At 46.9% G+C, this 25,162-nt stretch overlaps 1 protein-coding gene across 3 annotated transcripts in view; it reads left to right on the forward strand.

The window, feature by feature from the left end:
* Positions 1–2,799: 2,799 nt before the first annotated feature.
* The window catches only part of PID1 (phosphotyrosine interaction domain containing 1), a 228,485-nt gene continuing 206,122 nt past the window's right edge, over positions 2,800–25,162 (forward strand). For 2 of the 3 annotated variants that reach the window (XM_060624006.3, XM_060624008.3), the window contains exon 1: positions 2,800–2,915. In XM_060624006.3, coding sequence (XP_060479989.1) covers positions 2,886–2,915 — 30 coding nt within the window. In that variant the 5' untranslated portion in view covers positions 2,800–2,885. Of the gene's footprint in view, positions 2,916–4,297; positions 4,319–25,162 lie in introns of those variants that run through there. The other variant, XM_060624007.3, reaches the window with a different exon arrangement.

Genomic DNA, 25,162 nt, shown 5'->3' on the forward strand with positions numbered 1-25,162 from the left:
CTATTTCATTCACCTTCTGTTGCAGGTTACTCCTGAATGGGAAGCCTCGGGAGCCAAACTGATGGGGGTGGGGGATTGTGCCATCCCTTCTGCCACCTTCCAACAGCCTCCACCTACACACCCTCCCCCGCCCCGCCTCGGTCTCCTGGTTAGTGGCACAAAGGTAACTGAAACAGGAATGTCGGTGAAACACATTCTCTACCAAATCTGTTTGCAAAGTGAACTGGTGACTGAGAGCCATCTCTACAGAGAGGAAGCCTTTTCTCTTTAAATAGCACCATACGCTGAACTAAAAAGCTGTATTACTGAGTCATAACAATTAATTACACTCGGAGGTGAGAAGACAGGATTTAACGCTCTAATGCGATTTGAATTTAGGCCGGTATCTCATCCCGCTGCTATTTAAAACAAAATCACTTTTCCACGGAAGCATCTGCAACTGAGGAGGGTTTCAACGCTTGAGTCTGAAGACGTCTCTGGCAACCGAATATTCATTCCCGTTTTAGCTTCCTGAGAGGTTTAATATGTACATTTGGATTTTCTAGATTTTCGTAATGAAGTGCATCTCTTTCTGCTTTGGGATTTGACAAAAGAGAACTAGGAGGCTGGGCAGGTCTATTATTCTCATCAGGAGTTTTCTAGGTGTGGGAGGCACGCAGGAGGAGTTATTGGGAAACTAAAAATAGCATCTCAAAACAGACCACATGATCAGGCATCAGAGATGCATACCCACGGAGGGCTGATCACCTCAGCATAAGGGGTTTATTGGTAGGTCCCGGGCAAGTGGGAAGTGGCCGAGAGAGTAAGGCCTGGTGGTTTTCCGGCAGGGGCTGGAGGGTCCCGTGCTCATCTGGGGAGACAGAGACCAGCCCATGAGAAGCATCTCTGTGGCTCTGCGAGAGCCTTCCAGGGCACCAAGGGTCTTGGATGTGCCAGGGTAGGGGATGCCGACTCACAACTGCAGGGTCCTGAAGGAGCTGCTTGGAGCCTTGGTGAAGAACACCGGGTTGGCGGGGGGTGGGGGGGGGAGCCCTGCATCTGAAATCCTTACTGTGGGCTCTCCTCTGGGAGACTCTATGAATCTTGTGTTCCCCAAGCCTGGGGAGATGCACTAGGAGGATCCGATGAGCTGAGGGCTGGATTCCAGACCGCTCTGATATCTGGAAATCACACCCCACCTATGCACGAGATAGCACAGATCCTTCTGGGCATGGGGTGTTAATTTTCATAGTGCCCTGGTTGCTCGGGACTCAGGCTGTGCACCTGTCCCAGTGCCCCATGGTATGTTGTCAGAACACTTCCCCTGCCAGCCTCCCTGCTCCCCAGACCCCGCCTCTCAGGAGGCCTGGGCCCCGCATACACCTTGCTGCTCTGACTCTCTCTGTTCCTGTCCCTCAGCATTTCCCACCGTGTTCTCTGCCCACACTCTTCACCAGCCCTCCAGACTCAGCTCAGCTACCCCATCCTGCCGAGGTCCCCGTGCCCCCAGCCCCAGATGGTTGCTCTCTTCCCCAGGCATTGCACGGTCAGAGCACATCAAGGGGCTCCGAATTGAGAACTCCCGCCTGGAAGTCACCTGTGCGTGCACACTCTAAGCCACTCACTGGCTGTGTCACTTGGACGGTGACCTAAACCCTGCCAGCCTCATTTATTTAATCCATACGATGGGAATAGTAATACTTATCTTGCCTAGTTGTCAAGAGGATGGGAAGGGCCTGGCCTGTTCGGGAAAGGAGTTGTTTCAGGATGCAAACAGTAGCATGTGGGCCTCGAAGCCTGGGAGCCCATGGCGGCCAGGCTTTGGGTTCTCTGAGCCTCCTGCAGCTCCTGGCACATCTCTGGAGGGATGAAGAATGGGGGCCCTGTGCTACGTGCCTCACGGGATACGGCACCCCAGTCCTCTGCCCAGCGTCCCATCCCTCACCGTGCGGATTTTGGGGTCTTACTCCAGACATTCCCAGGGTCCCACTCGAAAAAGAGCTCTCCTCTCCCCTTCTTCCCTCATAAGCCAGCCCTGTTTTATTTCTTCCCTACCGTGCCTCACCACCTGACCCAGTACCCGTTCACCTATCCTCTTGGTCACGGACCGGCGTCCTAGCTAGACTGAAAGTTCAGGAGAGGAGGCACCTTTCTCCCGTCTTGGGTCCTGTGCCTCTAGATCCCCCCCCCCCCCACCCCGCCCAGAGCCCAGCATCAGCCTGGAACATAATAGCTGCTCAGTTAACTCCACTGGTAAGAATGAATGGAAAGTCTGTCGTGCCTCAAGCGCCTGGGCGAGTCCCAGGCGCTTCAACGATCCCTGCCGAACCCGAGCCTTTCGGGCCCTGCCCTCTCCAGCCAGTCTGTCCCCCTCTCCCAGACCCCGTCCCGCCCCCCCCAACCCCGGGGTCCCGGGGGGGGGGGGGCAGGGCGGCCGGCTCTGGCCTCCCCGCTCCGGCTGCGGGAACTGGCGGCCCCGGGGGTGCTGGCTCTCGGGAGGGCGCCGGCCCCGGGCATGCTCAGAGCGCGCAGGTCCGGGCGGCGGCGGCGACGGCGGCGGCGGCGGCGGGGGAGGAGGAGGGAGCGGTCGCCGCCGCCGCCGCCGCCGCCGTGCGCTCGCGGGCCCGGGCGGAGCTGCGCAGTCCTCTCGCAGCTGCGCCAGGACAGCCGGCGCGCCGCCGTGCCCACAAGTTGCCGGCAGCGGAGCGCGGCGCCGCCTCCTCTGCTCGCGGCCCCCCTGCGCCCACCCCGCGGCGGCGGCCGGCTCCGGGACGAACGCCCCCGCGGACGCCGACCCCAGATGTAAAGCGGGGGCCGCGGCCCCCCGCCCCCCGCCCCCCACCCCCTGCCCCCGGCGCGATCGAGAGTCTCGCCAGCGTCTCCTCGGCCAAACCCCGGGCTGGAAGATGTGGCAGCCGGCCACCGAGCGCCTGCAGGTAAGGGGCGCCCGCTCGGCCGGCCGGCCGGCCGGGGGCCAGCCTGGAGGAGGAGGTGCCCCGGGCCCGAGGAGCCCGAGGGGGGGCGCCTGCGCCCCCTTGGCGGGGATTTGCCCGGAGCGGTCGTGGAAGAGCAGGATGCTGTCAGCTTAGCCCGGCGCCGCCGGGCACCCGGCGGGGGCCAGAGGGGGGGACGTTGACCAACGCATCGCTTCGGGCGTTACAACTTTTGGCTTCGGGTGTTTGTGTGCGTGTTGATATGTGGAAGCTTGCACTTTCTGACCAGCAATTTTAGATTGCATTCCGCGGGCACGATTTACCGATCTGGGGTTAGGGTTTTGGCATCCAGATTTTTTTTTTCCCTTCTTTTTTTCTCTCCGGGAAAGACAGAACAAATGATTTGTGGAAACATCCATTTGCCAGTGTAATTTGGAAATATCAAACTTGCTTTGACTTGGCCATGGTATGCTATTTATTTTATTTTATTTTATTTTATTTTATTTTATTTTATTTTATATTTCCGTTTATTTTATATTTTATTTTATTTTCCTGTTTGTTGGTGCTCTCCTTTCATCTCCCCCGAACTTCAGCTCCCCCAGATATTTGAAAATCGAAAGTTAAGTTCAGCTAGGAATAGTTATGCCCTGGGTCATCCCATCAAAAGTTTTTCGGTGCTGTCCACTGAGATGACAGACTGCCTTTAATTTGGATTCTGAAGCCAGGGTGACAGAAAGGGGGTCAAAATGAGAAGGAGGGATGTTTACAGAAAGGCGCTCATCCGGTGACACTTGGGACCCTGGAATTGCCCAGACTGCAAGGTTTGATGACTGCCTTTTGCTCGCAAATATTGCCAAGAAAGAGGGCGGTTACTCTGCCAGATAAAATCCACGGAAACCTGCACTTAAACTTTTGGCAGGCTGAGAGCCACATTGTTTCATAGTAAACTTTGAAGGAGTGTTTAAGTGGTAAAATACAGCGCCCTTGGAGGCTGAGCTAGTCGGAACACTTAGTATAGTTGAGGCCAGGAACCCTGGCTGGCTTGGGAGGTTTCTCAATGAAAATGTAAAGCTCCAAATACAAAATGCAGACTGTCCCTTAGGTGCTGGGGGAGGCTAACCTTTGCCATGAGTTTTCATACTGAGGATTAACCTGCAGAGGGCATTGCATTTAGCAGAAGCAGATGCCCCACAGCCTGTTTCCAAGCCTTCCTGGGTCTTTGGATTTGTGGGGAGTGGGTTCACATGAACAGAACCTGCAACACCAGGCCAGTTCCCCAGGGTCTCAAACAGACGAAACAAGAGAAGAGACCTTTAGTCTTGGCCACAAGGTCGTAGGTGACCGGCCTCTAACCTCCTCGTCTTATTAAGAGAATATCAACATGGAGTCTGAGTGATTGACCAAAGGTAACGTAAATGTATTTCGGCTGTGACACCAGTTACCAGTTGTGCCATTTGAAGTCCCTGTCAGTTCAGGGCATGGCTTCTCTTCTGAAGGAAGGGGTGACCGAGGAGGATGGCGGGCTCCCCGTCCGGGTGATGAGGGTGGCTCTTTAGAAGTCCTTAGAGAGATAAGGCCAGACTTCCTTCAGGCAGCTTTTCTGGCCTGGTGTTCTGTACCTCTGCGAAGTTTGTGGATTTCGTCTCTTGGAGTTCTTTCTGCCGTCCTGTTTCGTTTAAGGTCTCCCTTGTGCTCCGGAGCACGTGACCCTGGGCAGGCGAGAGCTCTGTCTGGCTTGCATTCCGCATGGCGATCGTTCCTTTACTAGAAACGCCCTCCCCGGCTCTTGTGTGAAATTTACACCTGTGTGTTTGGCACGAGCCTGGATTGTTACAGTTGGCTCTTGCGGTGCGTTTATTTCATTTTAAAGTGTGCTGTGGAAAGAGCCCGAGGTTTGGGCTTTTGAAAGCCCAGGTAAACATGGCTTAGGCCTGACTAAGATCAAATCACTGTTGGAAGGTACTTCCCGACGTGAGTGAGGCTCAGCTTCATGCTCCCCAAGTTTAAATTAGTAAACAAGCCTGGTTCGCTTGTGAAGGTGCAGCTCAAGCCTTGTGATTACAGTAGCGAGCCAAATGGAGAAAAATCTTCCTATTTGTGGCTTCTTTCCAAATAGCAGCTCGGCTCTTTTTAAAAACACACAATTTGTATGTTTTTACTTTTTGCTTCTGGGGGAGGGAGTTGTTGAGGGTGAGGTGGTGAGTGAGCTGTGCGTATTAATATTTTATTTACATTCCTGGTGGTTATGTTGGTCACGGTCCCTGTTTGCTGTCTGGGATTTTTTCTTCCCCTTGCTGCCCTCGAGGCACCACCGTATAGGAAGGTTGGTTGCTGATTCCTCAGCGAACGGGATGCTTTATCTCGCCCTGATTCTATGGCCGTGGAGACGGTGAGGGATGTTGTGCTGGATGGGGCTCCCACTCCTGAATGAAGTCCAAGCACCAACCACCCTTCTCACACAAACCCTAACCTTCTCGTACGACCTCATTAATTTTTTTTTCCTCATTAATTTTTAATGCAAGAATGCAATCTAGATGAGCTGGGGTGAAGAAAATCCTTAAAGGAAGCATTCCCAGAGCTCCCGAATAGGACTAAGGACGAGGGAGCCAATTTATTGTACAAGCACCTAGAAACAAAAGAGGCGAGGGGAGGGAAGAATGGCATTTGTTTCTAAATTGATTTTATGCGTTCCTACTAGGTGATGCCCATTCCAAGAGTCTGTGGCCCTGGCGGTGTGGCAGAACCTTGCTTTGGCCTGACCGTGACCTTCTAGCTAACGTGGGTCTGGCAGCCAGCCTTCTTGGTCAGAACTGACATCTCTGACCAGGCTTGCTTATCACTATCGGTACTCGCTTCTCTGCCAAACAAAACGATGCCGATATTTTCTGCTTTGGGGTGTAGCTGACTGACCCAAATCCAGTAACGGGGCGCAGGGACCTGTTGCCCCGAGCAGGGCTGAGCTGAGCTGGATAATTTCTCATTCAGTCACACACACCGCGCGGCAAGTTCATGTGCTCCCCTGAATGTTAAAACTTCTGTTGCATCCCACTGGAGCCCTGGCTGGGAGTTTCTGCCATTAAAAATAGAATAGGATCAAAAGGAATGTGAAGATTTCAATTGCCACCCCAACTTTTAAAGATGAATAAATATTAATTCTTCCCTTTTCACCTTCTCCACTGCACAGCGGCCTCTTTTTCTTGGAGGGACTCGGGAGAGTTCTACGTTTTTAAAGGAGCGGATCTGAGACAGGCTCCTCTCAGAAAAGCAAAGGGGACTTTTAGGGCTAGGGTATTGGTTTTTTAAAAGAGATGACATTACTTCCGGCCTTGATATTTTACAACTTGCATGGGCTTCTGAGTTGCCTCAATTGTTGGGTGGGCCAGATCCCTTAGAAATGACAGACTCACGCAGGCAGGAGTACAGACACGTTTAGCCACAGGCAGGTGTGTTTTCCCAGAGCATATGTCTCCAGTGAGCTACCAGATACATTTCTCTGCAGGCCAGGAGAGGAGGAGAGCAGGAGAAAGACGACTGGAGACAGAGCTCAAAACAAAGGAGGCCAACAGATCCTTGCCTGTCGTGGACTTATTACAAGGACAGAGTGGAATGTGATAGTAGGAATGTTTGAGAAGCAAGTTCCGGCAAATTCTAAGTGTGGAGTCTGTGCGACTGTCTTCTCGTGAGGCGATCCATTAGGGTTCCAATTTCCTCATTTGCCTGTCTTCCCTGAGACTGAAATTTCTCCATGGCAGACCCAGGAAATACGGAACTCCTATCCGTGAAGCTCACTCTTGGCTTCTCAGCCTGGATCATTTTCTTCCTCTCACTACTTTCCTTTTTACTCTCATTTTGTCCAATGGCTGAGCATTAGCGCCTTTAAAGCAGGGTGAAATGAGGAAGGATCGGAAGAAAACCAGATCTTGCCCTCTTTCGTTGCCAGTTAAACTTTGGGCTGGCAGAGAAGTTCATGTAAATAGAGCTTAAGTTTTATTGGAGGTAAAACTTGGCAGATTTTAGGAGGTAAGATTATGTTGCCCTTTCTCTGCCTTGCCTTATCTGATAGATTTCACCCTCACTTGGACTGTAGATTGTTCTAGACTTATTTCTCTACTTCTCTCTTTTCATCACTTCTCAGTGATGGAAGAACTGTCTAGAACGTCAGCTGGAGAGCGTTAGGCCAGGCCCGCCAGGCGGAGAGCAAACTTTGGCAAATATGACACTTTTCCGGGCAGACCACATTGACGAAAGATACACAGAGCAAGGAAGGAACGGGCAATGGCTCGTTTTTAGGGAGCACGTGTTGTGCGTGTGGCACGGGGCTGGGGGTTTTATTTGAATCATCTACTTCATTTACCTTCCATAGCCACTTTTATCCCCATTTTATAGTTAAAAAAACGAAATCCAAAGAGGTTAAACGATTTGGTCAGGGAAGGGTGGCTAGAAACGAGCTGAGCTGGAATTCCAACCAGGTGGTTTGGCTTCAGAGCTTGCTTCTTAACCACTTTTCTGTAGTACGAATGGATAAGACAAAGTAGGGTGCTTTATTTTATTTTTGTGAATGCGTATTTATTTTTGAGAGAGAGAGAAAGAGCGCGAGCTGGGGAGGGCCAGAGAGGGAGACACAGAATCCCGAAGCAGGCTCCAGGCTCTGAGCTGTCAGCACAGAGCCCAAAGCGGGGCTCGAACCCACGAACTGCGAGATCAGGACCCGAGCCGAAGTCGGACGCTTAACCGACTGCGTCACCCAGCAGTTTGCTTTAGATGTGCTGGTGCTGTTGTCTATTAATAAATGGAATGGCAACAGTGGCGGGGTGAGTGGCTCAGAGAGGCTGCTTTCGTATCTCTTGCGGTTGCCTGGGCTGACCAGGGCTCCCCTCATTTGGTGGCCCTCACCTTGGGGGAAGTAAGCTGTTATGTCGTACTTGAGCCGAGATTCCCAGGTGCCATTTAGAAGTCTCTTCAACTGGAACACATGGCATTTATCCACACTAGAGACCTTGAGAGCTGGTCACCCAGCCTGATCTTGTCTGAAGTCCTTCCACGTTTAGACCAAAAATGGGGGGAAGGGAGGAAGGAGGTTGGAGAGTTCGGGAGCATTTTCTTGGAAATAAGGGATAGCTGCTCTTAGCGAGGCACGGGTTTCTCACCAAATTGGTTTTAGATTTTGCGATTCTTTTCACCCCTTTTAGATGAGTTGAGTACAAAGCGTTGGGCGTCATTGTTTTTAAGGAAACATTGGAGTTGTTAATCTGAGGTCTTTCAGGAGCAGAATGTTAGCTTTACATCATTGGGTCTTTCTCTGGGTTTGTCAACAAACTGTCCCCCAAGTGACTTGCAAAATGTCAGCCTTGGAAAAAACTCTCTGCCCCCTGGTTACCCATTGCCTAATTGGGCTGTTTCTTGTTGACTGTACTGGGTTATCTGGGGCTGTTAGGCAACTTGCGCGTTTTGTTTGATGTTCCAGATTGGCTCTCTCCTCCCCGCTCCCTTTACACTGACTCCATCCTACTATGTGAATTAGTCCCGTAGACTGGATCCTGGGAGTCCATCCCGGACGGCCCCAAGGCGACTGGGGATCAGGCTGCCTTCCACAGGGCTTTCCAAAATAGCAAATAGCGGCAATTCAGGGAGTCGTTAGTGGTCAGCAAATAAAACTAGTCCAGCAACACTCAGTAACACCACAGTGTGCTTCGCTCGGCCCCCTTGGGCACAGATCTGAACGCAGCCTTTGTTGAAGTAGAGAAGGAAGAAATAGATGAGGTCTTTGTCCAAAGACCTCCTTGGAGTCCAGTGGAATTAGTTGCTATCATTTTATGTTAAAAAAGAGTTTTGATCCCAGTGTAGCTGCTAACCAGTGACACAGCATCAGAGTATTCACTGAGTCCAAACCCTCAGGCCAAGAACTGGAAAGGGACGGTCTCAGGAATAAGGCACAGACTTGTTTCGCGACCTTGGGCCTATTTCGGTGCTTCCAGAGTCTCATGAAGCTGACTCACCTAGTGCTCGTGTCACTTGGGTCCCTCACTTTGTTGAGGTCATCTTCCCCATGTCTGATGGCCCAGACCTCCTCCTTCTCCCCTCAGCTGTTGCCGCTGAAGTCTTATTTTGATAAGGGAGATTCCAATAGCGAGAAAAACACCACCTCCCTCTGTTTGTTGAAGCTTATACACCAGTTGAGTCTTTTTATCAGGGTGAGCCCTATATCCAGTGACTGGTGTCCTTACAAGGAGAGATTTGAAGGCACAGAGGAGGCATAGGAGAGAAAGCTGTGTGAAGATGGGCGGAGAATGGAGTTCTGCTGTCACAAGCCAAGGATTGCTAAGGATTCTGGCAGCCATCAAAAGCTAGAAGAATCAAGACTGTGTTCTTAGAACCTTTGCAGGAACCGTGACCCTGCCGCCATCTTGATTTGGGACTTCCAGCCTCCGGAAGCATGAGAGAATACATTTCTATTGTCTTAAGCCCCCCAATCTATAGTAATTTGTTATAGCAGCCATCATAAACTAATACAGTGATAACACCATGTTGCTCTTGACCACGTTCTCTGTATTTCTGAAAGTCTAGGGATGCCCGACTCTCATAAACTGGGACGAAATGAATGTGTCTATATAGCATGCTCTTTTTATACCGAGTGTGTGACTTTATTTGCGGTGGATTCAAAGAAAATGAAAACAGACGTTATAAAACAATGAAATTACTGCTTCTTCCTCCCTCGTCTGCTTCTGGTCAACATCCTAGGAAAGGTGGCAAACGGGGGCTGTGTTGCTAAAGGGAGCACGTCTGGAAAATACAATAAATGTGCTTCAAGAGGTAGTTAACGTTGGTCATGACAATTATGGGATGTGAAAAGTAGTTGCTTTTAGGCGGATCTCAGCGGTACTTTTCCAGGCAGGCGGAGACCAAGGGAAGGCTGGGGTTTTATGCTCAAAACAATCCAGATCGTCAGAGTATCTGCAGGGTCTCCAACAGGGGCAAGTGTGGGTTGACTTTAGAGTCCGTCTGTGGCAGCCTCAGATTATTGTCTGGTTGATTGTTTGCATCCGGTTAGACATGGTGGTTTGTTTTCGCTTTTCACTTGGTAATTGTAAACATTATTAAAAAAAAAAACCTATTTCGATTGCGGAGCTCACTTTTAAGACAAAAGTTGAGCGTCATGAGGAGTCATCATGCTTGCTTTCCTGGGCTAGCTCCTCTTTATTTTATTTTATTAAAGAAAAAGTTTTTTTTCTTCTTAAGTTTATTTATATTGAGAGAGGGGAGAGAGAGAGAGAGAGAGAGCAAGGGAGGGACAGAGAGAGAGGCAGGGAGAGAACCGCAAACAGACTCTATGCCACCAGCACAGAGCCCGATGCAGGGCTCGAACTCACAAACTGTGAGATCATGACCTGAGACGAAACTAAAAATAAGACACTTGACCGACTGAGCCGCCCAGGCGCTCCTGGCTCTTCTTTTCGATGCAGCAGCTATGGCAGCAGAGACACTTGCAAGCCCGCCAAGGGCAAGGAGCCTGGGTTAGAGCCTCTCCAGTTGTAAAATGCTGTTTTCCCTTTCATTCTGTTCCTCAGGAAGGAGTGAATACTGCACATGGGGAAGGGAGGGGAGAGGAGAGCTGCCGCTGAGAAAGAGCCTCCTTCGTTGTCATCCTGAGAATAGTCCCACTGGTCTTGATTCCTTGTCCTGGTCCCTTGGAGACCCCATCCCTGCCTCACAGCTTCTTTGTTAATTGTGGGTCTGAGGATAAACACACAGCTTCCTCGGGCTCGGGTGCCTTTCCATCAGGAACCGGCTGGCACTTCCCAGGTGTGTGTGACACCCCTGCGTACAAGCCACCCATGATGTGGGATAGCGGAGACAGCCGTCCACACTCTGAGTCTTCTGTAGATATTCCCTGGGAACCGAGCTGCGGGCCGGGGGGCCACGGTGCCGACAGGTGGCTCTTCTGCGTTGGGCCTGAAATTCTTGGTAGCCTAGTGCCTTAGTTTCCTAGCGCTGCCACAAGCTGGGCGTCCTAAGCAACAGGAATTTGTTGTTGTCTCACCCATCTGGAGGCTGGGGGTCTAAAATCAAGGGGTCGGCAGGTTTGGCTTCTTCCGAGGCGGAGAATCTGTTCCATGCCTCCCTCCTAGCTTCTGGTGGTTTTCTGGAAATCTTAGATGTCCCTTGGCTTGCTGGCAGGATCCCCAGGTTGCACCTGGCGTTCTCCCTGGGTGTGTCCCTGTACCTAAATTTCTGCTTTGCAGAAGGGCGCCAGCCACGTTAGATCAGGGGCCCGCCCTCCTCTGGTCCAGCTCATCTTAACCAATTACATCTGCAATGCCTGTTTCTAAGGTCACATTCTGAGGCGTGGGGGCTTAGGATTGCAGCATATGAATCTTTGGAGAGGCACGATTCAGCCCGTAACACCTACTTTCGAATTTTCTTTTGAGTATCCTCCGTGCACCGATATATTTCTCCCTGCTTGAACCAACCACGGGGGTGGGCGGGGGGGGGTGGTGGGAAGCAATGAGAATTTTTTTCCAGATGGTGGTGCAGATGTGAAATGGAGTCGCATACCTGCTATACGTCATGGCTACTGTTTTATATTAGGTTTGACTAAAAAATTACAAAACAATATCTGCTTAGGGTAACAGGGTAACAAATCAGACAGCTTGGAAGTGTGTTAAGTTAATAAGCTTGTCCGTTTCTCTGTTCCCAAGTCTATCCATGAAGGAAACTCATATAACCTGTCTGGTAATGATTTTTCCACAACTTTGTCCAGGTTTTTGCAAAAATATACAAATGAATAGGTGCATATTTAGGTCTTTCTCATGTATTTCAATAATATATATATATATTTGTGGTTTTATATATGTATATTATTGAAATATATTTGTGGTTTTATATATATTATTGAAATACATGCATATTTAGGTCTTTTTATGTATTTCAATAATATATATATTTGTTTATATAATAATAATAATATGTATTTGTGTATATATTTATACATATATATACACATATATATATATATACATATATATATATATATATATATATATATATATATATATATAAAACCATGAATGTTGTTTGCTTTACAAACCATCCATGGTTCTGCTTTCCATGGTTTCAATTACTTGCAGGCTGGCAACTACAGTCCAGAAACACACGATCCTTCTTCTGACAGATCATTAGAAGGTCAGTAGTTGCCCAAGGTTACATGATGATGCTGACATCATTTGCCTTATTACAAGAAGAAGGATGAGTACAGGATAATAAGGTATTTTTAGAGACAGAGAGAGACCACATTCCCTTAACTTCAGTGACAGTATATTGCGATAATTGTTCTATTTTACTATCGGTGATTGTTGTTCATCTCTTACTGTGCCTAACTTACAAGTTAAAATTTGTCCTAGGTATGTATGCGTGGGAAAAAACATAGCATATAGGGGGTTTGGTACTCTCTGCAGTTTCCGACATCCACTGGGGGTCTTGGAACATATTCCCTATGGATGTTGTGGGGGGGTTACTGTACATGTAGGTCCAACTCATTCTTTTTAAGTATCTGCATAGAATTTGTGGTGCAGTTGGGACCACAGGTGGTTCCGTCCTCTCTCTGTCAGGGCTCGTCCGGGGGCGTGTCCATCTTCTTTCCTTGTTCTCGTGCAGGCAGTACTGTTTTAACTCTCTGGGCACATCCTTACATACGTGTGGTTCTATTTCTTTAGACCGGACCAGAGGCATTGGATGTGTGCAAATTTTATGTTTTAGCGGCTGTTAACGAAGGCCTTTTTTGAGAATTCTGCTCTTGGATCAGAAGTGTGTACTATCCTGGTAAAGGTGCAAAGTTTGCTGGAGAAAGGATAGTCTTTTCAACAAATGATGCTAGGGCAGTTGGATATCTGCGTACAACCCCCCAACTTTGATCCTGACATCATACATCTGGTGTATAGAAACTCACAATTCATCACAGGCCTAAATGCAAAGCCTTAAAACTGGGAAGCTTGCAGACAAAGGCAGTAGATCTTTGTGACTTTTTATGCATCAGTATAAACATTCCTAAAATCAAGGTAATGAACAGCCCGAAGTTTCTTTGGACTGGGCAAAGATTTCTTAGAACAATAGCAAAAAAGTGATCCATAAAAGGAAAACTTGATTACATTGGACTTCATCAAAATAAAACCTTTTGCTCTTTAAGCAATAAAGACAAGAGAATGACTAGATGAGACACAGAGTGGGAGAAGATACTTGCAAATCTGTGGGAAAGGACTTGTGTCCGGGATATCAAGATAGTGGATAAGATGATAAACACCCCAATTAAAAAAAAAAAAAAAAAGCAAACGTTGTGAACAAAGAAGTTATATGGACAGGAAATAAGCACAGGAAGCTGTTGAACATCATTAATCATCAAGAAAATGCAAATTAAAACCACTGTGAGATATCACTACATACCTATAGCATAGCTAAAAGTAAAGAGGGGCGCCTGGGTGGCTCAGTAGGTTAAGTGTCCGACTTCAGCTCAGGTCACGATCTCGTGGTCTGGGAGTTTGAGCCCCACATCGGGCTCTGGGCTGATGGGTCAGAGCCTGGAGCCTGCTTCGGATTCTGTGTCTCCCTCTCTCTCTGCCCCTCCCCTGTTCATGCTCTGTCTCTCTCTGTCTCAAAAATAAATAAACGTTAAAAAAAAATTAAAAAACAAATAAAAGTAAAGAGACTTCAAGCATACCTTGTGTTGGTGAGGATGTGGATGAACTGGAGTGCTTAGTCCTGGTGGGGATGGAAAGTGATGGAAAGCACATTAGCGGATCTGAGAATCGGATGGGGGGACAGATTTTGAAGAGGCTTGAACAAGGGTTTGGGAGTGATGGATGTATTCAACATCTTGATTATGGTGATGGTTTCATGGGCTTCTACATAGGTCAAGGCTTTGGAAATTACGCAGTGTATTACATGTTGACTATCCCTATAGGAAGGTGTCTGGGGCACCTGGGTGGCTCAGTTGGTTAAGCTTCCGACTTCGTCTCAGGTCATGATCTCACAGTTTGTGAGTTCGAGCCCCGTGTTGGGCTCTGTGCTGACAGCTTGGAGCCTGGAGCCTGCTTCAGACTTTCTCTGCCCCTCTCTCTGCCCCTTCCCCACTCACCCTCTGTCTCTCTCTCAAAAATACATAAACATTAAAAAAAATTAAAAAAAAAAAGAAAGGTGTTCAAACAAGGGTATAGGAAGTAGTCATTGTATGGCAGGCACGTGCTAGGTGTTGGGGAAACTAACAATACACGGTTTCTGTCCTCACTTCTGTCAGTGCTCTGTAGCCTTCACATCCTTTTCACTGGCATGTAAATAACAAACTGTATTTTTCTTAGAGTTCCATTCGCTCCTTTAAATACGTTCCTTTATTTAGTCCTCGAGATGGCATGTTTCATCCATCTCTGTTTGCCTAAGGATCCTAAGTTGTAACTAATAGTTGAACAAGAGAAGAAATCCCACCCAAAGGGTAGATGGTTCAGGTTGGTGCCTTGGTGTTCCATCCGTCATTCAGGATGGCTCCTTTCTTGTTGCTCTTGGTGGTGTTTCTTGCTTCTTTCCAGCCTGCCCAGAGGGGCTCAGTCCTCAGAGGCCTTTTTTGCCCTATGTGCCAACACCTGGCTCCGACCCTAGTGGCCAGTAGACTCGGGATTGTGCTGTTGAATGGGTACATTTTGTGGGTTGTGGCTCCATGACTGGATGGGCCACCTTCCTGATATTCCTCCTCTTGCGATAGAAAACAGAATACATCACGCAAAACCATGGGTGGGTCTTGTTTCCAGTTTACAGATGTGATGTACCTAGCAGATGTAGGGTCGAGATTTCTTATGGAATAATTCTTTTTCTCATGAGTATGGCAACTCAGAAATTTACACAGCACATAGCAACTTCACCCATGGCCACTGAACTTTAGAATGCTATTGAGAAGCATTCACAAAAATAATCTTAATCTAGTTTACAAACATTTTTTTTTCTTTTCAAGGAGGAAAACTTAAGGCACTTGCCTCGATACCTTTTATTTATTTATTTTTTCATTTCATTTGTTTGAGAGAGAGAAAGAGAGGTAGTGCTCGTGTGAGAGCGAGGGAGGGGCAGAGAGAGAAGGAGAGAGAGATCCCGAGCATGCTCCACACTGTCAACGCAGAGCCTGACACGGGGCTCGATCCCACAAACCACGAGATCGTGACCTGGACTAAAATCAAGAGTCAGACGCTTGACTGACTGGGACACTCAGGCGCCCCAAGACCGTGGGGTTTTTAATCAGGCACGCGTGGAAATAAATCTTGGCTGCCTTGGGGCACCTGGGTGGCTCAGTCGGTTAAGCGTCCGACTTCGGCTCAGGTCATGATCTTGCCGTCTGTGAGTTCGAGCCCCGCCTTGGGCTCTGTGCTGACAGCTCAGAGCCTGGAGCCTGTTTCAGATTCTGTGTCTCCCTCTCTCTGACCCTCCCCCATTCACGCTCTGTCTCTCTCTGTCTCAAAAATAAATAAATGTAAAAAAAAAAAAAAAAAATTAAAAAAAAATCTTGGCTGCCTCACTTATTAGAGGTTACTTCCAGGGCCTCTGATCTGTATCCTCAACTTCAAAATGGGAGTGATGACATTTAGCTCTTGACTCTTCATTGAGGTATGGAATATGCAAGCTTAGCATGGTAACTGGCACGTTAATGGGAGTCAGTAAATACGAATTTCTTCCCCTCCTTTGGTTTCCATAGCCGCATAGCATTTTAGGGCTAGATGGATAATAGAGTTTTGGTGTTTCTCAAAGTGTGTTCCATGGAGCATGAGTTTATTTAGTGAGTCTTGCCACGAAGGGTTCAGTTGGGGGAAGCAGTGGGTGACAGAAACTGAGTCTGGTTTGCTGCAGGATGACTTTTAACCTTTCAGGTGCCAGTGGCCCGTGAATTTCCACGTGAGGGGGGAAGGGAAGCCAGCCCTTCCTGAAGGAACATCCCGCAGCCCAGAGCACTTCCGTAAAGAACTTGATCTCCTTTAAGTTGACAAACGGGGGGCCTGAGGCTTGGCTGTCGCGTCCCAAAATGTTTCCTTTGGCACCTTCTGTGTATATAAACACTTTACAAATTAGTTTCCAGGATTGAAAAATTAGAGGAATTTATAAGGAAATCTGGACTTTCTGATGCTCTTGGAAAGTGGGAGGTTCAAACCACAGTGGGTTCCGATATGGTGACCAGCGGCCAGCGCTGCTCCACGTGGACGGGAGGTGGCTTCTCGCTTGTCCCAGGCCTTAAAGAGCAGGCATCACTAAGTCACGTAAGCCAATGGGCCTGTGGGCACTGGGGCTGGGGACCCTGCTCCTTCGTTTGGCTGGTGGGAAATCTAAATCCAAAGCTCATAGAGTCCTTGGAACCAGGAAAAGATTCTCGGTCTTCTGACTTTTAAAGGCCAATGTGCTAGAAAGTTTTGTGACTGCAGTTATTTGCTTAGCATCCTCCGTTGTTCTGCCAGCACAACTCAGGGGGCCCACCTTCAGGTGTCAGTTTTTCTCCCCTCTTTTCCTGGAGCGGGGTGCCAGCATCTTCGCGATGGGAGGGGGGACGCACCGTTGCCCCTTCTCTCCAGGGCACAGAGAAGCATGGGAACCAGAAGTGTCCTTGCCCATGGCATCTGCTGATCTTGAACATGGTGGGGGGGGGGGGTAAGGCAGAAGTGGGAGGCGTCTCTGCGTCTTCACCAAACCCAGGTCACCGTTTCCTACGTTGCCCATGTCAGGCAAGTGGAAACTTCTCATTGGTACGGTATTGGCTCATTTTGAGCATTTTTACTGCCAAACATTGGAACAGATTGCTTCCAAAAAGGGGGGAATTTAGAGGAAGGAGAATGGCTTTTAACTTAATGGCTTTTAACATTTTCCTCACAGGTTATTGGCCTCTGAAGAACCATTCAGATGCTATTTCAGGAAACCCAACGTGAAAGACATCTTTCATGGTGATAGCACCTTGATATTTAAGAATTCCTGTTGCCATCAAAAGAAGGAAAAGACACACAAAAAAACCCCAAACCCAAAAAACAAAAAACCCAAACACCCCCAAACCACTCAAAATCACACTGTAGATGTTTTCTGATCCTCTTAGGAAGATCAAATATTCTGATTTTCCTTACCTTCCCAGATATTCTGCTGTTCCCCTTAGCTCTGCCCATTCCTGCAGAATTAGGAGATTCTGATGATTTTTAGCATCAAAAGTACATGGAATTAACCAGAAAGTGGCTTTACCTATAAACTGATGGATTAGACCTCTCACGCTCAACCAATCTCCTTGGTTCGTGATGGCATAAATGCTGTGTATGTCCCAGTTTCTCTGTCTAGTTACTCATTCCCCTGTCTGGTTAGGTTTGAGACAGTTCCCTGTTGTTCCTTGATAACTATTCTGAAAATTATCCTACATTATAATCAGACTCAAGAGTAGGGTTATTATTTATCTATCCAGCCTTCCAGCTGATCAAATTTAATATTTTTTGCCACAGCCACTTTTAAAACCAGAAATTCATCTGAAATAGTTTCTGCTGCCTGAAGTTAACTCTGCACTAGCAAGAAAGGAAAGAGATGATGCTGGCTGCAGAACAGAAAACCCCTGGCCAATCTAAAACCTCAGCAAATACAATTATGTATTAGATTCTTATGCAGTTCTGAAAGGATTAGTTTTTGGTTCGTAAAGAAAGAAATCTAAATGCTTTTGAAGTAGTTTTCAGTAAAAGCTCGAAATACCGCTCATGCATTCAAACAAGGTTGAACTAAAACCCCACAAATAACAATCAAATAATGAAGGGTTTAGTTGTACCTGAAAACCTAGGATAGCTACTGTAACTAGCCTGAAACTTTCAGCTCTGAGCTTCCTGGCAGCCTAAGTAAGAAGAGAAACATGATGAATTACTTAGCCCTCATTATCTAATAAAAGAATGTCCATCAGCTCATCTGGAGCCCCAAGTGTTTTCCTAAATTGAAGACCCTAGAGATTACCATGGGGTTCTTTTTTAAAAAAAGTTACTTATTTTAGAGAGAAAGAGACAGAGCGAGAGAGCAAGCTAGAGAGAAGGGCAGAGGGAGAGAGAGAGAGAGAAAGGCACGGCTCAATCCTACAAGTCTAGGATCATGACCTGAGCCTAAAATCAAGAATTGGATGCTCAACTGACTGAGCCACCCAGGTGCCCCACTGTGGGGTTCTCTGTATGGAACATTTGCAACAGACTCTTGGGTGATAATATTAACTGTAGGTTTTGACAAAGTTGCCTCTAAAAGTCGAAAAAATAAACAGTTTAGTAGGGATGCTAAGACGGTTTATGTAGCGGTTGAAGTGGACATCTGTGAGTTTTTTCTGCCCAGCTTCATTTCCCATCTTCTGGTAACAGCACCCTGATCACGTTTTCGGGAATTCTTCTCCCTGTCCTGTGGGCGGGGGACTGTCAGTGTGTCACCTTCTAGCTGTGGCATCCACGTGTCCCCCAGTATCTAAGTTAATAAGACACTTTCTCCCTAAAGTTGGGATCCTGAGCAGGGTGGCAAAAGGCTGAAAGTCACCAGAACTGATTATTTTGAGCACTGAGACCTGCAGTCCTGCTGCATAGACCCCAGGAGCTTCTTCTTCTTCTTTTTTTTTTTTTTAATTTTTTTAACATTTATTTTTTTTGAGACAGAGAGAGCGCATGAACAAGGGAGGGTCAGAGAAAGAGGGAGACACAGAATCTGAAACAGGCTCCAGGCTCTGAGCTGTCAGCACAGAGCCTGACGCAGGGCTCAAACCCATGGACCACGAGATCATGACCTGAGCCGAAGTCGGACGCTTAACTGACTGAGCCACCCAGGCGCCCCAGCCCCAGGCGCTTCTTGATCCCCATCCTTTCTGAGCTTGGTCCTTCCTTCCTCCTTTCAATTTGATGTCACTCTGATAGTTTGTTTTTTTCTTCTCATGAGAGCTGGAGTTGTCTCCTGCTTGCAACCACAAACTCTGATTGCTACACAGGAAGAATTTTCCTTGAACCCTCTGATGGTGAGCCTTCAAATTTTGTGTGACAACACGCGTTGTGTGGAACAGAGCTCGTGGGCAGAGAAAAGCGAGGCAGCCAGGCCGGAAGGGTCTCCGGGATGCGGACCTGAGGGTCATGGCCGCGCACATGTCCTTCCTTATGGGAACACTTCCCTCGTCCACTGTGTGCGTGCTCCACTGGGAGACGAAGAAAGGGTGCGGACATCTTCCCCCCTGGAATTTTTTGTGCACACAGCCTTATGTTCCTGAACAAAAAGAATCCTCATTATCCCACAGCCCTGGCCTGCGGCTTTCATGCTCTGGCCCCATCGCCGGAGAATGATTTTTGTCCTCGTTGTTTATCACGGTGTAGTCCTGCTGTTGGCATCTGCTATAAATCTTCAGGTTTTTGTAACTTGGATGCCGCTCTCACCTTTCTGCCAAATCTCTGTCCTGAAAAAGTGGCCTATCATTTTAAGTAATGATGCTTTTACTACATCCAACACAAATAAAGTACTTTTGGTGCACGTTATAAAATGAATCCCCTCTTGTCTCCGGGTCTGGGGTAGAAATAGTATCAGGGATGCATACAGCCATTTGGGCCAAAATAGCCAAAAAGACACAGTCCCAGGCTGTCTGAGTCTTAGTTCTCGAGAAATATCTGTAGTTGTTGGTTAAAAATGTGAATGGCTCCGTAAGTTCACTCTAGGACAGTGTGGGCTCTCTAGCCCAGAAAGTTAAATACGTCCAGTGTTGGCAGCCTTGACCTTCTGGGTGGAGAATGTAGTTCACTCGTCTTCAAGACCTGCTTTGCCACTTTGATTTAATACGAGGCGGAAATCTTCAAAACAAAGCTCTGTGAATCCAGGAAGGTTCATCTGGCATCAGTCAGCTGGGGCATCCTCCCGCCCCCTTCTCCACCCCACCCCCTTGTCTTTTCTCTAGGAGCTTGATGCTTTGTAGAAAATGGCTTTGCAAAAGTGCAAATTTGGGAGAGTGTTGTGTAACGAAAGAAAATTCAAATTAGTATTCTCCCGTGGGAATCCTCTTGGGGAAATTGAAATTATACTCAAATATTCACATATAGAGTACAGCCAATATCTGTTTTAAGATGTTGACAGACTGAGCGATACAGCTCAGTGGTTTTTCTGGAAGTCAGGTGGTCTAGAGAATGAAGAGTGCAGAGTCTAAGAAACCGACCAATTGGTGTTTCTTTCTCTCTGTTGTGTTAATGGTAAGTAGTACAAACGCGGTGCTGATCTCTTTAACTCCTTGGCCCAGAGAACTGGCGTTTTTCTTCATAACATAATTTAATGCTCTCGTTGAACAGAGGCTGGCCCGTGAGGTATGTGTGTGTGCTCTGAACAGGAGGGGACTGTGCTGGCAGGGTACCTAGGAGCAGGGCGAGCATTCAGTGAAAACTTGGAGGCAGTCTTTTGGAAATAAAACTTAATTTGCAGGGCTCTCTACACGTAAGGTAGACCTGCTTTGCGATTTGGGGCCATATCTGTGTTTTCTCCACCGCCCCCCCCGGCCCCGGACCCTCTCCCGTTCTTTCTTTTCTCACTCCTTTCCTCAATGAATGGGAGTGAAGTTCATTCCACTCCTGAATTTCTCTGAACTCTCTTTGCTACCTGCTATACCTCTCAGACATTTTATTTACAGCTTTCCCAAGGGGCAACGGCCCCCTCTCCTTTCTCCCATTTTCCTTTTCAGCGGCTGGAGGCCGGAAGTCACAGCTACATTGGACAAAACCAAATTTGACAGTTGCTTCAAAGCCATTGGTTTTTGGGGCCTTTTAAAAAATTCTTTCTTTTCTTCTCACTTTTCTTTTTGTTTTGGCTTATGGTTAAGACGGCATAATCTTTGCCTTAGATGCTCACAAAACTCATTTCTTGGGTTGTAGATGAAGAGGACAAATGGATTCATTTTGATCCAGGGACTGGAAGAAATTGACAAACTGTTGATTGCTTGTAAAATGCACTTTAAAAAGTCTCTCTTGGAACTTAGCAGATGCCTGCTTTCCTTATGTTAAGAAGCTGATGCTGTTTATCATTTTTATTTCAATCACTGGCCCCTCTAAATAGGAAATTTAACTTTGATTTGAAGCTATTAATGCCTGCTGGTAAATAAGAAAATGCGTGATAGAGCAAATTATTTTTCATCTCTTGCATTTCTATGGGCATCTTAGACTCAGGGGAATTTTTATGTAGCATAACAATTTCATAAGTGTTAACATGTTTTTTTAAACTTCACATTATAAATAGGAGCAGAAGCCTGCTTCAGAAATTTAAAACTGGATTAAAGTTGGCCAAAGCAGAAGGCAAAGTCATGGCTCTGTTACAACTTACATCCTTGGGGTTCTGGGTAGTCTATCGACTATGCAATCGATTCAAATAAAATGCTCTTACTATGGATTAATACTTTTTGACGTATGGATCTTGGAACTTGAAAGGGTCATGGAATTTTTTTTAAAGGTATCTGTGAACCCTATGTGCATTTCCTATGGACCAAAAATGTATACCTTGCAAATACATCAAATATTTTTCAAACCTGTGTGCTTTATTGAAAGAAATATTTATTTAAAATTATTATTGATTCATTGTGACTTTTGGACTTTATGCCTATTTTTAAGTACTGAATATCAAAGTACAGTTTGTGGGTCAGCAGCATTTTGGGCTTAAAAGGAATTGTGGCACTTGAAAGAAGTGGGGACCATAGATTTGATTAATGCTGATTACAAGGGTGAAGGTCAAAGTACACTGACTTTGGTAGATTTGCAGGCTGCTTCCTTCCCCCATGTCCCTTTCTTAAAAACTCTCCTTTCCTTTTTTTTTTTTTAAGTGTTCATTATTTTTGAGAAAGAGAGAGAGAGAGAGAGAGAGAGCGCAAGCAGGGGAGGGTCAGACAGGGAGACACAGAATCCAAAGCAGGCTCCAGGTTCAGAGCCCGGTGCGGGGCTTGAACCCACAGACTACGACATCACGACCTGAGCCGGAGTCGGACGCCCAACCGACTGAGCCACCCAGGTGCCCCTTAAAAGCTTCACTTTCAACAAATGTCATGGAGCTTTTGCTTTTGGGTGAGGAGCCAAACTAAATTATAAGGTGGGTCTAAAGAAGTGGTTCCCGTGCTCAAGAAGGCTTCAGTCAGTTAAATATGAAGTAGATTGTTGTTATCACAGAGGAAACTTCCATCCTAAGACCGTGGAGGGCCAAAGAGGAGAGCCTTTGTAATCTGTGCCCTTTTACTAGGAGCTCGAAAGCTTCCCCTCGCGTCCTACCTGGGGAGATGCTCATGTTTCAGGGATGAGGACTATGCGTGGCCATGTATTGGTTGGGAGAACAGAGTATTTTAATTGGGCGGGGCTTTGAGCCAAATTGAGTCAGAGTTCTGTTATCAAGGTCAAAGGGAAAAATGGCAGCCCCAGGCCCGCTCTACCACAGGTGCTGAATTGGCAATAATGGCAGATGTGGGCACTACCGGTCTCCCAGATTTTGTGAGTTTCTTTATTTGCCACAGAACACTTCCTGCCCCCCCCACTCCCCACTCCCTCCGCCCCCCGCCCCCCCCAAGCCCCCCCCCCACCCCAGTCTGGCGCTGTCCTGTTGAAATTGACACAGTCCTCTGACGCGAACAATCCGTTGATGCTGGTCTGACCTGGTCTCAGATGGTTTTCCAGCCCATCTTTCAATACAAGCATGTTGTGCAATGGCATGTGTTGAAAATTACCAGGATTACTGAGAAACGGAGACTTTGTGATTACAATGAAAATCCCATCTAAGTGTTTAGAAGTTTAGAATTTTTATGTTTGTTTGGACAGATGCTATTTGGCTAATTTCGTATTTGGGAAAACGTTATTTAGTGTACACTTCTTGTTCTTTGTTCCCCCCTTTCTGCAGTCTTTTGCACATTGGATGTGAGAAGCTTGTATGGCACGAGGCCAAATGAACTAAAATGTTGGTGATTAGGCAGATTTCCTTTCCTCCCTTCTGTGGCCAGTGTTTGTAAAGATGTGTCCTTATCAGATGCTAAGGAGTGACTTTGATGCTTGAGTTCAAAGTCATACACCGTCTTCATCTGTCTACATCTTTTAATGCATCCTGGGCCACTTCCCACATTCTGTGTATTTTTATGTTCGATGCTTTTGCTAATGTTTCCTTGGTTTGACATATCCTTTGTCACTTGCATGCTCTGCCGAGGGGATCATACTCCTCCCATAGCAGATGAAACTGCCCTTCTGCCTTTCCTGATCTCCAAGTGCAGTGAATCATACCTTTCTTCTAAGTGTCCACAGTTTGTTCTTATGATGCAGTCCTACTGCCTAGCTCATTCTAGTTTTTCTTTTTAGTAGAATCACTCATGGACTTCTGTCTTCTAGAAGCCTCTAAGCCCTAGCGGCTGGGAACTGGGTCTTTATTCCTCCTTGTATGTCCATTGCACCTGCATAGTACTGGGGATATAAAGATAGGAACACAGGGTGCCTCGGTGACTCAGTCGTTAGCCATCTGACTTCGGCTCAGGTCATGATCTAACAGGTTTGTGAGCTAAAGTCCTGCATCGTGTGAGCTTGAGCCCCGATTCAGGTGAGCCCTGTCTCTCTCTCTTTCTCTCTCTCTCTCTCTCTCTCTCTCTCTCTCTCTCACTCCTCCCCACCTCCCGGGATTTTCTTACTCTCTCTGACCCTCACTCACTTGAGCCCTCTCTCTCTTTCAAAAAAAAAAGATAGGAACACAATGCAAGCCCCGTGAATATCTTTATTTCTGTAGTGCTTCAGTGAACTAATGATATTTTATAATTTATTTGCTATCTCTTAATTTCTTTGGAAGGAAAAGTGAGAGGTAATATGGTGTACATGGCACTATAAATGAGTGAGGATGCTAAGAGTGGAGTTTGACTTTTATATTCAGAGGGAGTGAGGGAGAGAGAGAGAGAGAGTTGTATTTATCTTTAGAGGCAGCTATTAATGGGAAGCACACAATTCTATATGTCTATGTTAAGTTCTTTTGAATGTATCCTGGATCTCCTTGACATTTAAGTCAAAGTATATCGTGTGTTTATCTTGTTATTGCCTGTTTACTGTAGGGATATTACCTGTTATATTTACTTTCAGTAATGCAAGAGATGTCAACAGTCAGAGCTATTCATAAAAAAACAATAATTAAAATATAAAATGTAGAATCTATTTTGTTTAGAGTCACATATGTTTCTTGGTAATGGTTGAGTTTTCGATGGGAGAAAATTTTAGGTTGCTGTTCCTCATGATAAAATGATCCCTGGTTGAGCATTTTCAAGAAGCCTGGAGGCCTCCAGGATTGCTAAACACATTATTTGTTGTTCTGTAAAGCAAGGACATTCTCAAAAAAAGGGATTATTTCAAAGGAAAACTGAAGCTAGCTTGGTTTCCATTGTCAAATATGGTACACACTGACCCTCAAAATAAATAACAGCTGTTGGGGATTATATCCCGTTGAGTAAAACATAAGAGTCTACAAAGCTATACTGATACAAACATATAGATTGGAGAGGGGGGGAAGCTCTTCGTTACTACACAACGTTAGCTAATAAATAAGGCAAGAATGATGGAATTAGAAAGTCACCATTTTGCAACCATCATCATGATTGGGCCAGGCGAGAATCATCAGGGCACACTAAAACCAGTGGACGGATGTTCGATTTGGAACAGGATAGTCACATAATCTCGAAGTATGTCTCCACAATTATCAGTTGAAAAAGGGAAGAGTGTAACTTTTCAGTGAAGAAATCCGGCGGGCGTCACCTTCAACACAGAATCAGAGTTAGCATCACGCAGAATTAGGGTGAACCCTCATCAGGTGCCTCCTGATACGGTGCACCGGGAAGTACCACTTGCATAGCGCTCCTGTTTTGGGAGCACGTATCGTACAAAAGAACCGGCTTGTGCTCTTAAAAAAATATCGATGCCAAGGAAGACAAAGAAAGGCCAAGACACTGTTCCTAGGCAGGACAGCCAGGTGCAGTGCATGATCTGGAATTGGATCTTGGACCAGGAAAATAATTGCTATAAAGGGCTTCATTGACATGGTTGGTGACATACTTTTACTACCATTATGCAAGAGAGAGTATTCTTGTTCTTGAGAGATATGTAACAGCATTTTAGGTGTGAAGGGGGAATGACATCTGGAGTCTATATCTTAGTCTCAAACGTGTGTGAGGGAAGGAGGGAGGAGAAAGGGAAGGGAGAGATGGGGGGAGTGAGAGGGAGAAGAAGGGTGAAGTGAGGGTG

Source organism: Panthera onca, chromosome C1, assembly GCF_046562875.1.
Source record: "Panthera onca isolate mPanOnc1 chromosome C1, mPanOnc1 haplotype 2, whole genome shotgun sequence".
NCBI classification, from domain to species: domain Eukaryota; kingdom Metazoa; phylum Chordata; class Mammalia; order Carnivora; family Felidae; genus Panthera; species Panthera onca.